Below are 16,092 nucleotides of genomic sequence, written 5' to 3' on the forward strand. Positions count from 1 at the left end.
TTTCTCCACACAAATAGTATAACACACTTCCAAGTATGTAGGATGATCTTCTCCAATTATTTTATCATCTTGAGAAAATAAAATTTCACTTTTGTATAGCTGCTATTTCCTGAAGTCTATGCAGTTTATTTAGAAGTACTCGAGTAAAGATCTGTTTTCTGCAAGGTATTTGATGATGTTCCCTACCAGGGTATTTGGCACATTATATCCACATCTTTCACAATAAAGTCTTATGAAGTGAGACAACATTATCGTTTGTTGAGAAAAGCAGTGGAATATGAAAAAATCATAAGGCACCCTCTGTTTTACAGTACCTCAGCTGGGTTCAAATTTGTTTCCTCTTTGTCAAAACTGGAGATATAGTAGTATTATTAACAAAATTTTTCCTTTACTTTACTTAGAAAATGATTATTGTCTGAGAGTTTACTTTGAAACACTTATGTTGCACACATTAATAATATGTCATATAGTGGCTGCACCTTCGCCACTGTATTACTGAAATGTGGTCTCATCATGTAGTTCACATTTCGGAAACTTGTTTACTAATGTGTTTCATGTTACTGATCATATTAGCACTCACAAATATTTTTCACTGTTAATAAATCAATTATGTTGAGGGGCAACATTTATGACAGGCCTTTGAACAGAAGCAAAATATCTGCCTATGACAGAGTTACTCTCTCAGTTCTAAACCTCTCATCCAGATCCCTCTCTCCTCCAGAGACATCTGATCTACCAAAAGGCTTAACCTTTAGCCCTACGCCTAAATTCAACCACACTGCCCTGGTTAAAGATCTCCTCTCATTCACCCGGAACCTCAACTGGAAATATCACTTCACTACCCAAACACAGCCCCCAAATACTAGACCCAGTGTTGAATCCTGTCTAGAACAGTTCCGACCACCTTCTCAAAAGGATCCTCCTCCCCTCCCCCAAAACCATCCCTTGCAGACATTTCAGGAATTCCTCACATCCAGTGTTGCCTCCCAGTCCTTCTTGAAGAACATCCCGACAACCCCCAACATCACCCCAGCTGAATCCCGTGCCATTAAGGAGCTGAAAACAGACCGCTCTATTGTCATCCTTCCAGCGGATAAAGGCTCCACAACTGTGGTACTTGACCGTGTGGAGTATGTGGCAGAAGGACTGCATCAACTCTCCGACACCTCAACCTACAAAGCTGTTACCCAGGATCCCATTCCCTCCATCCAGACTGAGCTGCAGAAAATCCTAATAATCCAAGCTCCCTCACAAGGCCTCACAAAGGCTTCCATAGACTTACTCACTCCACCTGAGCCACGTACCCCTAACTTCCACCTCTTACCCAAGATCCACAAATAGAACCATCCTGGCTGTCCCATTGTAGCAGGCTTCAAAGCCCCAATGGAACGTATCTCAGCTCTGGTAGACCAACACCTCCAACCTACCACCCGCAGACTCCCATCCTACATCAAAGACACAAACCACTTCCTAGAACACCTCAAATCCATTCCCACTCCTCTCCCACCTAAAACCTTTCTTGTCTCCATAGATGCTACATCCCTTTACACAAACATCCCACATACCCATGGTCTCTCTGCCCTTGAGCACTACCTCTCCCAACACCCACCCGAAGATCTTCCAAAAACCTCGTTCCTTATCACACTTACCAACTTCATCCTCACCCATAATTACTTCTCTTTTGAAGGCCAGACCTACAAACAAATCAGGGGAACGGCCATGGGAACCAGGATGGCTCTGTCCTGTGCCAACCTCTTCATGGGCTGCATGGAGGAGGCTTACCTGAAGACCCAACAGCTCCTTCCCCTGGCCTGGTATAGGTTTATAGATGACATCTTTGTGGTTTGGACTCATGGTGAAGAAACACTCCTTAATTTCCTCCATAACCTCAACTCCTTTTCGAATCTGAATTTCACCTGGTCCTTCTCCAAAACCCAAGCCACCTTCCTGGATGTTGACCTACATCTTGTTGAAGCTCACATCCACACCTCTGTCCATATCAAATCCACAAACAAACAACAGTACCTTCACTTTGATAGCTGCCATCCATTCCACATCAAACGCTCCCTTCCCTACAGCCTAGGTATTCGTGGCAAACGTATCTGCTCCAGTGACGAATCCCTCAACAATTACACCAATAACCTGACCAGTGCTTTCCTCTCCCGCAACTATCCTGCAGACCTTGTCCACAAACAGATCTCCCGAGCAATACATTCCTCCCCGTCCAACAACAATGTTCCTACCCCCAGACCACACAGAAGCATCCCCCTTGTCACCCAATATTATCCTGGCCTCGAATACATCAACAAATTACTCCGCCAGGGATATGACTTTCTCAAGTCAACCCCTGAAATGAGATCATCCCTTGACAAAATTTTCCCCACACCACCCAGAGTTGCCTTTCGTCGCCCCCCTAACCTCCATAACATCCTTGTTAAACCCTACAATATTCCCAGACTACCTTCTCTACCCAGTGGTTCCTACCCCTGTAACTGACCCCGCTGCAAAACCTGCCCCATGCATCCCCCCACAACCACCTACTCCAGCCCCGCTACTGGTAAAACATACACAATTCAAGGCAGGGCCACGTGTGAAACTACACATGTCATTTATCAGCTGACATGCCTGCACTGCACAGCCTTTTACATTGGTAGGACAACAACTAAACTGGCTGAGTGCATGAACGGACACAGACGAGCTGTCCGCCTAGGAGATGTCCAATACCCAGTAGCGGAGCATGCCCTCCAGCATAATTCTAGGGACCTAGGAACCTGCTACACTGTATGTGCCATTTGGCTTGTCCCACCCAACACCAGTCCCTCTGAACTGCGGAGATGGGAACTTGCACTCCAACACATCCTTTCATCCCGCCATCCCCCTGGGCTGAACCTACGTTAAACAACCTCACTCCCATTTACTCTTCAGTCTTCTCCTCTTTCCCTTTCCTCTTTAGCCTTTCACGCATCTTTTCATCCTACATAATTGTGTTTATCTTTATACTATATACCTCTTTACTTCTGTATGCATCCTCTTTGGTTTGAAGCTGGCACAGTACTTACAGTAGAATATCTTTGGCTTCCCTCTGACAACCATGCCTCCATCCTTGCTACCCTCCCTGTTTTCCTTTCCCTGTTGCTTCATAACCTGGGTTGTGAGTAACTGAATCCATTTTCCCTTCTTCCCTTTCTTTCCCCTCTCTCCTCCCTGATGAAGGAACATTTGTTCCGAAAGCTAGGAACGTAAATTTTTGGTTCTGTTTTTTGTGTATCTATCGGCCGTACTGAGCTGAGGTAAGTACTGGCCAGCCCCTCTATCTCTTTCTTAGTATTTGTTTCACATCTTTATATGAGATTTTCCATTAATCATTTTGATTGAAGGGTAGTTCACATAGGGCTTGTGGCTGTAAGCTAACCAATTTTTTTGTGTTCATGATAATTTTTTTACTGAATGTTAATGTTGTGCACATTGCAATATGACTCCAGTGGGAGTTCATGATGCATCCATCATAAAAGACAGGCGTATCAGGAAGAGGGTGAGCTGATACAACAGCCTCTACAAACCCAGCCTTTACTCTGGAGAAGGATGGTTTCTTTAAATCAGTCAACTGCAGTGAGTCTCCAGGTTTATTTGAACATATTAGGAATTTGTTGAAGTTTATTGCCAACAATGCTTGATTGTGCATAAAATGTTCATACAGAATTGTCAATCCCAAGAAATGGTACCATGAAAAAAGATGAAGAGAACCTGTGATCTTTGAATGGAAAATCATGAGAAAGATCTTTGGACCAATCCACGAAGAGAACACAATGAGATGTAGGAAGAACCAGGAACTGTACGACATAATAAAGCAACTGGACCTCATGCAGAAAAAGAAAATGGAGAGAATAAGCCTGACATGGCACATTGACAGGAGACCAGGAATGTGGCATGCTAAAGCTGTGCTTATGGGAAAACTTGATAGAACTCATCCAATAGGAAGACTGAAGAAGCAGTGGGAGGATGAACTGCATATGTACTATCAGCAGTTGGGTGTCCATGAGAAATGAATCCAAAGTGCACAAGATCACCATCTATGGAGGAACAAAGTAAGGTCGGCACATCTTCAGGGCCTGTGATCACCGATACGTATGTATGTATGTAGTACGCATGCAAGAAATGGAGTAATTCATCTACTGTTGCGGCAATCAGAACTGAGAAAAAGCTTCCACTCAGTCTTGAGATGGATGGATTTCATACAAGTTTTCACTTCCATTGCCCCAAAGACACATTTTGATGGGATAATTACTAAGCCATGTTCTCACAGTTGAATGGACAGTTCCTATAGGTGAGCTAGATACCCTGGCACACTGGACATCATTAGAAACAAGCCATTAATGGGGAACTAACAGAACTCGGCCTCTAGTCATCTCATCTATGAAGCATGGAAAGCCAGTCCATGAAGCATTGGAAAGCCTCAGCAGCATTGTACAGTACAAATGCCATTTGAAGAAATTTGTACAGTCCAAATGGGAGTGCAAACAGTGGTTTTGAGTATATCATCTGCTGCAATTCATATACAATAGAAAGAACAGATGAGGTTGATTAGGGAGAAAATTGACTTGCTTTGAATATGTACAGCAAAATTTCAATAGGTCGCACAGGTTAATGATCAAGTATCATACTGGCGTTGAGCCCGTTGCTCTTCTTAGATGTAATATGGAGTGGCGAGGCCCAGCTACCTAAAGGGGGACTGATTCCAGGTATTAACATAACAGAGAGCCCTTTGGGGACAGACAATGAGGTAGGGCATGAACTGGTGGTTCTGGCATGGCGACAGTGTGATTTTCTGTTGAGAGTTTTACCAGTGTTTGAGTAGACAATGGACAACTGACTTCAGGAAGTTGACAAAGCAAGTCATCATATGATTAATCAATAGTGATCACTTTGTTTTCAGCATGGTTGGCAGAGTGCAGGAGTCCGTGAGTAAACAACTGTGTTACAGAGTTAAGCAGGAGTCTGTGGTGAAGATATGGGAAGAGGCTGCAAGCTGTGAAGAAATCTGCTTCAGCAGGTTGGTTGATGCTGTCAAGATGCAGCTCCAAATTTTCTATGATACCAGCAGATAATCTCCTTTGTGGGCAAATGCTTGTTTCTACTGAAAGAGTGTCATCGTTGTGACATGCACGTGGAGTCATTTGTGGGACTTTGACTTGTTTAGATAGATCATCTACTTTCATTTGCAGAGCTCTATATTTAGACTTTCTAGCAGTCAGTTCTAAATGCTGACTGTATTCTCTCCAAATAAACAAGGTATGTTAACTTTAGCCAGAACTTCCATATTATTAAAAATAGAACACATTATCACAAATACTTAATGCATGATTTAGGTTTCTGCAATGCCCTGTATTTCAGAATCATAATGGTAACTTATTACTTCGTGATGTAAAAAGCGATTTTCTGCAAGCACATGGTAAGTGAAACCCAACACTACAAATAAAGATTGTTAATTTTTTAGTCAACATCATGCTGTTTCTAGATAATGTTTTATTTATCTACGATAATAATGTAGGCCAAAGCAGTGAATTAAAATTTGTACTATCACTCAAATTCGAACCCAGGTCCCTTGCTTACTATGCAGCAGCAATGGACTGAGACATGAGTTGTAATTTGCATCACGGTGGGAGATGTAATCTGTGCAGCAGTGTTAGCCGCAGTAGTGTGCTTACATCTGCCTAGTAAGCAGGAGACCCAGGTTCAAATCTCGGTGTTTCTACAAATTTTAATCCATTGCTTTGGTCTACATTACTATCATAGATGAAAATGAGTATCAATATGTCTCAGGAACATCAACTATATATGATTAATAGTTTTATTTATCAAAATACAACCAATTTTGTCTGTTCACAACAAATGTAGGGAAAAATGCCTTGTGCAGTGAAGGCTCAGTTGGCACACCCAGATTTGACTTGCACTATAACCTTTTCATTTCTTACAATCTAGCTGAAGAGCTGCCTCTCATCTTCAAAACTTCTAACCTATATATTTAGCTCTTTTGTTAGCCCCATGCATTGTATATTCCTCATTATTACGATGTCAAAGAAGGCATGTTGTTTATTTTCCACTCTATTCTGTAACCTGTATCCTAGAGTGGATGTTTAGTTGTCTGAATAACAAACTGTAGGTCAACAGGCTGCTGAATCATGTCCTCTTTCAAGAAAAAAATTAACTATATTTAACTAAATTCCCGCGATAACACTTTTTTGTTGTTAGTAGGTTTAATATGAAATAGGTAATTACCAGAAAGTGGCATAACAAGACTGCCAATATTCTGAAGGAGTACATCAGTGATGACTTGCATCAAGTCTTTTATAAATAATAGAACTATGTTACAACTCGTCACACTATCAAAAAGATAACTAAAGGTGCTTCAAAGCAGTTTATAAAAGCTTAATACCTGTCTCATTTATGTAGTGTATGACCTTACTGGCATACCCTGCTTCTATATATTAGGTAATTCATAAAGCTTTAGTGCCTTGGTCTGAGCTGGAAAAAAAATATTCTGCATGGCTTTAGGAGGGGGGAGAGACACGGAGTGAGCACTGCTGTGAAACTTCCTGACAGGTTAAAGTGGTGTGCCAATCGGAGACTCAGAGCACTGCCTGGGAAAGGCAAAGATAGAAAATCAAGTGTGGTACACCAGTATGAGTCATGGATCTGTCTTTACAGTTTTATTCATCAGTATGTCTTGTAATACTTCATTTCTAAAGCAGCTGTGAAAGAGAAGCTGCCACCCTCTCTTTTGAAAGTTAAAGCACAAATATCAAAATTAATCAGCCAATGAAATATATTAATTGCAAACTGCCAGAGCAGCTAGTCAACTCACGAAAGACTTTGGCTTTTAAAAAGGGCACCAACTTTGGCCATTAGGAAGTTGAATATTGTACAGTCCCATAAATATGGCACCAATTGCCTCAAACATGAAACCCCTCCGCTGCCTTTGGCACTATACAGCCACATTTTGCCACCTGTGGGAGATGCCTACCATTGGCCTGGGCTGGTTAGAGTTGGGAGTGGTTCTTTCAGGTCACCCCCAACTTGTATTGGTATTTGGAGCTTGGAGCAGGCTGACTCAGCAGAAACCCTTGAAAGGAAAGTCTATAAATCTGCCAGCATGCCATTCTTCTCTCCCAGCTTTTTGCAGTCCTTAACTGAGCAATGTGGCTGTCCATGATCTCTCTCCATTGCTGCCAATGCATTGACATGAGACCTGCCTCCATGAAGTGAGCCATCCCACCATTAATCTCCCTTGCAATACATGTGCATGTGTTAGTGCATACATGCATTCTCATTTGCACTGTTTCATTTAATTTTGGAGTGTACCCTGTCCACTGCTAGGTGTTAACTTAAAATACTCAACATGGTTTTGGTTGTCCAACAATGTACTCTTTGCTAAAGTCCATAATAAACTTCAGCTACTTGGTTTTCAATGACAAATATATCTTATTTTGTGTAATGGTGGTAGGGATGAGTTACTTAATCCCTTACATGACATGATCACTATCAGCAAAATTACAGGACATGAACATCTGCAAGTAGGAAAAGAAATCTGCATTGCCCGTATGAGGCATAAATTATTCAGCCAGATCAGTTTCATGTAATTAATTTCACTTACACAACAAGATGTTCACCAGAAGCAGCATCTAATCAACACTTTCACCCCCAATAATACAGCAATGTTGGTGACCATGACAGTACCACCCCTCTCTCCAAATTTCACAAAAGCTCTTACGCATACCTTAATCGACTAACACTTCTGGAAGAAAGGTTTGGCTAAGCAAATTTCTGTATGATTCTTTTTGCCCCCTCCCTCCTTCCATGGGTGTTAGTTCAGAAAGGTATGCAGAAGAGCTTTGAGAAGTTTTGAAGTTATGAGAGTTACTGAATGAACTGAAGTTGTGAAGATACATCACAGTCCTCTGCGGATAGCTTACTCTGTAACGGCATTCACTGCACAAGTCGAGGGTCCTGGTTCAAGTTTCAGTTCAGCGTACATTTTTAATATACCATTTGTAACAGGAAGTACTTTAGCTTACTTCAATTAACACTTGTTCCATTACTAAAAGAGGTGTAAAATTTGTAGGAGTGGCTATACTATCCAAATTTTAATGTGAAGAAGAATGCGTGCTTACCAGTCACCCAAGCAGAAGTAAAAGAAACTGGGCTTGCATACACTTGAATTAAAAACTGATTGAATTTTTATTATGCAGAACATGTTTTATTAGGTTATGTCATGAAGATAAAGGGTGAGAGAAGAAATAGGGAGAGAAAGAACTGTACAAGTACTGGAGGGCAGGAAAATACTCCACCCACTGAATTGAGAGAAAGAGACGGGGCATAGGAAGGGGAGGGGAGGGGGAGGGGGGAGGGAGGGAGGGAGGGAGGGAGGGAGGGAGGGAGAGAGAGAGAGAGAGAGAGAGAGAGAGAGAGAAGGTGCAAGAAAGGCTACAATGCAATACCTCCAACATTAGTAATGAACTGTCATTAATAACCAGTTAAAAAACATAGGTTACAAATGGAAACAAAAAGCGGACAAATGGCAGAAAAAGATGGAAAAGAGAGTATAAGACGAGAAAAGAAAGAAAAGAGGTAAATGTTTACTGACTGAAAGAAAGTAGCATGTAAATACAAAATGACAGGAAAAAATGCTACGGAAGAGAGTAGAAAAAACAAAAGTGCAAGAAAAATTAAGCAAGGTGATAAACTGGATACGAAACTTAACTTACATTTGAGAGAATTGGGAATAAAATTGCTGTCAACATCCAGATTTAGGTTTTACAAGGTTCTTTAAATCATTTAGTCAAACAAAGAGATTATTTCTTTAAAAAGAAAGTGGCTGGTTTTCCTTCTCAGCGTTGTCAGATCCGAGACTGTCATCTGATTCAGATTAAATCAGGGACAGGACATTACTATCATTTCTTTTTTAGGAGTGAGGAAGTGGAAGTACCCTACATTGAAACCTGGAGGATTTTGGGAGCTGTGAGAGTGTTCGATAGTTACTGTAGCAACTACTTGCTGAGTTCAGAAGCATTCAAACTATTGATTTAAGTGGAGCGAGAAACACACACAAGGTGCTGATGGGAATTGTAGAATTAATAGAAATAAAATGACATCAACCAGTACTGAATTTGCTCACTGAGCCCAACCAACTTATGCTAGCAGACAACACTGTGTTTAGTGTATCTATGTCTATGAAAGCCAAAAGTGACATTGAATTAATGACCACTGAAATGATATATCCTCAAACTTGGAATTCCTTTTTCTATTTATGTGGTAGACGCATTAAACAGCTGTGAGGCATTAGGATTTGGTATTGGCAGGTTGCACAATACAGACTTTTCAATAGGGACATTCATGTGACTAAGAACTTTGTGGGGTGACAATGTTCAAGAGTGCCATAGGCCCTCACACACACTGCTTTTTAATGATTATATGACTGGTAATAAGTCAACCTGGAAGGTGAGGGAAGGGATTTTCAAGAAGTTTCAGTACATAACTGAAGGAAATTATACCTGTGGTCTAGCATCTCCTCATTACCAAATTATAGTACAGGATGTCTAGTGCAATAATACTTCTTTCCTATTTTTAGTAGGGTGTCATTCAGATTGGATGTGGTATTAATGGCTCACGCAGTTATTTATTTGCACTTGTGTTCATTAAGACGCAAAAACATTTAAGACTGTATGTCTATTCAGTCAGTGTTTCAGCATCATAATGGATCAACCCCCTACATGACAAACAGATTGTATAGTAACTGATCAGTAATGAGTGACATTTGTAAAATTAAGGACAATGGTGTATATACCTCCATGCAAGCCCTAACTTCTCTTATCTCCATGGTCTTTATGGGAAATGAACATTGGCAACAGTAGAATTGTCCTATAGTCAGATTCAGATGCCGGTTCTAAATTTTCTCAACAGTATTCCTCGAGAAGGAAGGCCCTTTTCCCCAGGAATTCCCATTTGAGTTCCTGAAGCATCTCTATAATACTTGCGTGTTGATCAAACCTACTAGTAACAAATCTAGCAGCTCACCTCTTAATTGTTTCAGTGCCTTCTTTTAAATCTGATCTGGTGGTCGAGCAGTAATCAATAATGTCGGACTTTTTTTATTATGGAAACTTGAGTTTAGGCTTCAATTGCAAGCAAATGAATAGGCCTTCACGAAAGAGTTATACCAATATTTTTCTAGTTTTATTCTGCATTAGGCTAATGGAGCTTTGTGGTTTTAATGTTCAATACATATTTTTTTATTTTAGATTGTAGTATGTATTGTCCGGTTTTGAGCGTCTTTGCTAGGAACTGTTCATTTTAAAACAATACAGCTTGAAATGTATTTGTTTGATGGTAATAAAATCTTAATATGCTATAGGCACATACAGTATATTGGTAGTGGAAATCTCAAGTTAAAGAACTTTTCAGTCACCCATAAAAAAGTTCTTATGATTTTTCTAAAGTAACTTTTTCTCAACCCACAATAAACATGTAACAGAAAGTGTGGGTTTATTTTGAAGGTCTCTTTTGTGGTTGTAAGAATTTACAACCACTGTGACTGTACAGTGAGAGGCGGATTTTATATAGAGAGTTGTTTAAAAATTCTGACTGGGAGTATCACCTCTGCCTTAGAGAATTTTCCAAAACAGTCAACTCCAGGTGCAGTGACTTATTCTTTGGTGCTATCCAAGATATGATATCACCTTTCAGTCATGACATGCTCAACTGATCGACTATTGTATGGCATAGCACTTGATCTATAAAAACAACTAACCTGAGCCAAGTTAATTTGGTCGTGGTTCCTTCTTTATTTCTGATGTGTAAAATTATGATGTATTTCCAAGCTGCAGATGGTGTTTTGAACCCTCTGCACCATTCATAAATTTGTTGACTGTATCCTCGGTATTGATTATAGTTGCCAAAACTGTTTTCTAAAGATTCAAGCACATTTTCTTGCCACACATACATCATTGTGTGATTCTGTCCACACCAGGTCTGTTCTGTAAACATCTTGTAGCCCTATGTTTGTAGCTCTCATTCTTCTAAATAAGGTATTTTGGCATGCAGCAGCCATCACAGCCTTCATTAGCAGTGGTTTTCTGTTAAGTTTTTTGAAACATAATCTCAAGTTTTTAAACACCTACAGAAGGGCAGAGATTAAAATATTGGGAAAATTTGCCACATTTTCTATCAGTTTCAGGTGGAGGTTTTTAACTGATGAGGAATACTTTAACCATGAAAAATTATGAATAGTTCTTCAAACTGTGCATAAAGTAAAATGTTGAGCTGGATTTTCGGATGCCCTGGACAAAGACATTGTTGCATAAAGTAAAATGTTGAGTTGGATTTTCGGATGCCCTGGACAGAGACATTGTTTCTTTCTTGACCTGGGTGACATATTCATTATTCTCTTTTGACTTCATCGACAAAAATTATATTCCATGACAGGGTGCCACTTTCTGATACAAAGAAACACATTGTCACCAACTTTTACACCCTCAATTCGAGAGAAATAAGCAGCATTTTCTGCTATTGCAAGTTCATCTGCTGACAGCAGTGACCTCGAAGGTATCATTGTACGATGGAGACAATCGGATAATAAACACAGCATTCCAGATAATAACAATAGCATCCTGTTTCCCAACCGTCTGGAGGAAGGTGAGGGCACACAGCAATGCTGCACTCAATTTCACAGCTGTGTATGCTGCTAATCGCACACAACCACTCTTCTGTATTATTCTTTACCAAATCCATATCACCATACCTGCATGTTCTTATAATCACAAAAGAGACCCTCGAAACAAACCCTCACTTTGTGTTATATGTTAAATCCTGGGCTGAAAAAAGTTGTTTTGGAAAAATCATAAAATCTTTTTTATGGGTGGCTGAAAAATTCTGAGACTTGAGATTTTCACTACCAGTATATGTGCCTAAAACATATTAAAATTTCATTAAGATTGAGCAAATATATTTCAAGGTATATAGTTTTACATTGAACAGTTCATAGTGAATACCCCAAAGTCAGACAACCCTTACTACAATCTATAACGAAAATATATACTTATCTAACAACCAAATCGCTCCATACAGCCTAGTGCAAAATAAAACAAGAAAAATATTGGTATAAGTCATATTGTGAAAGGTCTATTGGTTTGCCTGTAATTACAGTCTAAACTTAAGTCTCATAATAAAGTTGTGAAAGGATACGAGGGTGGTTTGAAAAGTTCACGGAATCACAATGAGAGGTCAGCGCTAACACGAGTTGTTCACATGATTTTCATAGGACTGTTGCGTGTAAACACAGGCCATGTCAGTGCTCTTGGAAGAAAGCTGTGGTGGTGACGTGGCTCTGTTGTTGTTCTCGTGTAGTTATTTGCGAAGGTGGAAAAAAAATTGAGATTCCAGCAGTGATCAAGTACTTTATAAAGAAAAGTATGAAAACAAGGGACATCATGCCAATTTCCAGAATACACTGGGGGACTCTGCTCCTTTACATTAAACTGTTCCCAAGTGGACAAATGAATTTAAATTTGGTCGGGAGAGATTAGATGATGACCCTTGCAGTGGTCGGCCAAGATGTGTCACTATTCCAGAAATCATTGCAAAAGTTCACAAAATGGTCATGGAGGATCGTCAATCGAAAGTGCATGAAATTGCTTGCACTTGTCAGATGCCATCTGAAAGGGCATATCACATTTTAACTGAAGAATTAGAAATGAAAAAATTATCTGCAAGATGGGTGCCGCGACTCTTGACGCTGGATCAAAAATGCACGAGAATGGACATATTGGAACAATGTTTGACCCATTTTAGGAGAAACGAACAAGGTTTTTTGCACTGGTTTGTGACCACAGTTGAAACTTGTGTGCACTACTATACCCCAGAGACAAAACAACAGTCAGAGCAGTGGAAACATGCTGATTCTCCACCACCAAAGAAAGCAAAGACAATTCCTTTGACAGGAAAGGTCATGGCATCAGTGTTCTGGGATGCAAAGGGGATTCTGTTTGTAGATTATCTCCCCACTGGGCAAACAATTACTGGAGAATACTATGCTAACCTCCTGGTCAAATCGCAACAAAATATACACGAAAAAAGGCCATGTTTAGCAAAGAAGAAATTCATCATCCAAGACAATGCACGCCCGTACACATGTGCTGTTGCCATGGCAAAATTGCATGAACTAAGGTATGAATTGCTGCCACGCCCACCTTATTCACCTGATATGGCTCCATCAGACTTCCATCTCTTCCCAAAACTGAAAATTTTTCTTGGTGGATGAAGATTCACTTCAAACGAAGAATTGGTAGCCACAGTTGACAACTATTTTGCAGGCCTGGAGAAAACTCATTTTCTAGATGAGATCAAGGCACTGGAACATCACTGGACCAAGTGCATTAACCTACAAGGAGACTACATTGAAAAATAAAAAAGTTTCAGTGACGTAAGTACTCTTTTTCTATTCCATTCTGAGAACTTTTCAAACCACTCTCGTAAAAAGGATGGCAGGTCTTTCAGACGCCAGAATGAGAGCGACCCATCCAAGTGACCTATCCTCTGTTTTATTCTTCCACCAATAACCCTTCTCTTTCCCTGAAGAAGGAACTACTAGTTCCAGGAGCTAGGATATTGTACGTACTCTCATACTTGTGTGTCAGTAGTACTGAAATTTCATCTCCAGAAGGCAATGTTGGCTCATAATTTTATAGTTGTCTCAAGTGAATTTTCCTTTTGATAAGATTAATTATGTCAAGTTCATGAAGAGATCACACAACAAAGATGTCACTGTCAACCTAAACCAGACTAATGACTGTGACTCCTTAGGCTTGCTTGGTGCAATCTCTTGAAAGTCTCTTCAGGTTTGCTGCCAGGTACTAAAATCAACTTGATTCAATATTTCAGTGATCCAACTGTTCACCATCTTCAGGAGAACGCTGCTTCTGCTGCTGAGTCCTGCTGAGAACTGATGTTCCAGTTCAGTGGGACTCAGCAGCAGAAGTAGCATTCTCCTGAAGGTGGTGAAAAGTTAGATTGCTGAAATATTTAATCAAGTTGATTTTAGTACCTGGTAGCAAACCCTAAGAGACTTTCCATACTAATGGCTGTCTCACCAGAAATGTAGAAAGCCTTCACCCTCTCTATACCTCTAGGCAACATGTTGCTAAGGGAGGAACCATTATACTGAAACCCTCTAATCTTCTCAGAGTTTTGTTCTTCGTGAGTTTACTACAATTATTAGTGAAAATTTAATAAAAAGATAAAGAATGATTTCTTTGGATTTCCCATGGAAATTTTGTGCTTAGCACTGATCAGGCACTGTACATGGGGGACAGAGGTAAACAGTGATGCGACATCAATGGTAACCAGTGGGATGTTCAGCTGGAGTAGAGAAGCTACTGATTTTAGGCAGTACTGAAACTGGCAAACCAAGCAGGTTCTTTCTACTGAGGGAAGCACCTCTGTGGTGCAACAGGATATCAACCTGTTCACAAAGCAGTTGTACTGAAACTTCTGTAGCTTTCGATTGTGGAAGGTTCTATTTAAGTTGATGAAAAAATTAAATTTTATTCAAAATTAACCACAAATTACCTGATACTGGTCGTTGATGCCTGAATCCCAACATATGAAAATTTCCAACATATGTTTTGCAGACAATTAATGTATATGCCACAATATCACCAGACAAGAAACAGAAGATTGTGTCTGCTAAAACTTACACAGCACCAATAATTCTATTACTTTACTCTCACTGAAACCAAACTAAATGTTTAAAATTTAGGTTGCTGTCTTGCTCTGTTGCCACAAACTTTCAGACCAAGTTAGATAACAAATCTCATCTCATCTATTCATCATCTGAAACATTTGAATTACTATAAAGAAGTGATTAGAAACTGTGTTTTGTGGTAATGCAGAGACAAAATAAATAGAATATAAGTACTTTTCTAGAGAGGCAAGAAAAGAAAATGGTATGAGAAGAATATAAATCAGAACTTTCATTGAAACTAATGCACCATTAACCATTTACTTACTTCCATGTTTCATTCATAACATCCAAAGGATTTGATGATCCAGGAACAAAGCATAAAATCTGGTGGTATTGCTCCCAAGCTTGTTCTTTGCATGCAGTGCTACAATATTTCATCTGCAACAAATGGTCCAAAAATGAGTTTCACAAGTATTAAAAAACACCAAACAAACAGCTGATGTACTTTCCCAACAGTATTAAATATGCAAAGCTAACAATTAGTAAAAAGAGAAAACAGGTCATTACTCACATTTCACACGAACTGCTACGCTGATGGTCACACCGAGTAAGATTGTAGGAGGAGAACCAGAGCATGTGGGGCAGTGACAAGGGTGGGAGGGGGGGGGGGGGGGGGGGAGTGGTGGCACTCCGGGTACAGGCTTTTTATTCATTACAGAGTTCTCATGAACATTTCAGTAATAACTGTCTGCAATTCTGCTAGACAATAGATTCAATATTATGAAGCATGACGGGATATTTTGTGGCTTTAGTCATTATTATCTAACTTAGGTTTGTTTAGTTCTCATGCTGTTCACAAGATATTATACTATTTCTTTCGTGTGGTGGCAGTTTCAACTCTGTCCTGCAGTAAAGACTGACATAAGTCTCTGCTGAGCTATGCTGAAGTGTCATCAACCTGTTCTCTTTCACTTTCTTGTACAGCTACTGAGCTGCAGAAAGTGTCCAGGACCAGCACCCTGGCCCATGTATTACTAAGCCAGTTCACAGCAGAACATGACAGCAGTATATGTACCAATCATCTGTCCCCAATTCCCCTAAAAACACCTCCCCCCCCCTTCCTTCACTGCACAATGGAATCACAACAATAGTTTTTTCATCTATGGACAAAGACGGCTTGTGATAGTTGAGTAATTATACATTCAGATTTACACACCAGAGTTATTGTAGTGGGCTATTGAACACATCTATGCTATACTGTGAATGTGTACATCTATACTCAATCTATGGATCCAAATACATCAACTGTAAGAAGAAAATATTTTCTGCACAACAAAGAGGGGGGTTGGGAAATTCTA

At 40.0% G+C, this 16,092-nt stretch overlaps 1 protein-coding gene across 3 annotated transcripts in view; it reads right to left on the bottom strand.

The window, feature by feature from the left end:
- Nucleotides 1–16,092, bottom strand: part of LOC124795619 (histone-lysine N-trimethyltransferase SMYD5) — a 76,224-nt gene that overhangs the window by 28,412 nt on the left and 31,720 nt on the right. For all 3 annotated transcript variants that reach the window (XM_047259701.1, XM_047259709.1, XM_047259694.1), the window contains exon 5: nucleotides 15,060–15,172. In XM_047259701.1, the coding sequence (XP_047115657.1) occupies nucleotides 15,060–15,172 (113 nt within the window). The remainder of the gene's footprint in view (nucleotides 1–15,059; nucleotides 15,173–16,092) is intronic.

This window comes from Schistocerca piceifrons, chromosome 1 (genome assembly GCF_021461385.2).
Source record: "Schistocerca piceifrons isolate TAMUIC-IGC-003096 chromosome 1, iqSchPice1.1, whole genome shotgun sequence".
NCBI classification, from domain to species: Eukaryota; Metazoa; Arthropoda; class Insecta; order Orthoptera; family Acrididae; genus Schistocerca; species Schistocerca piceifrons.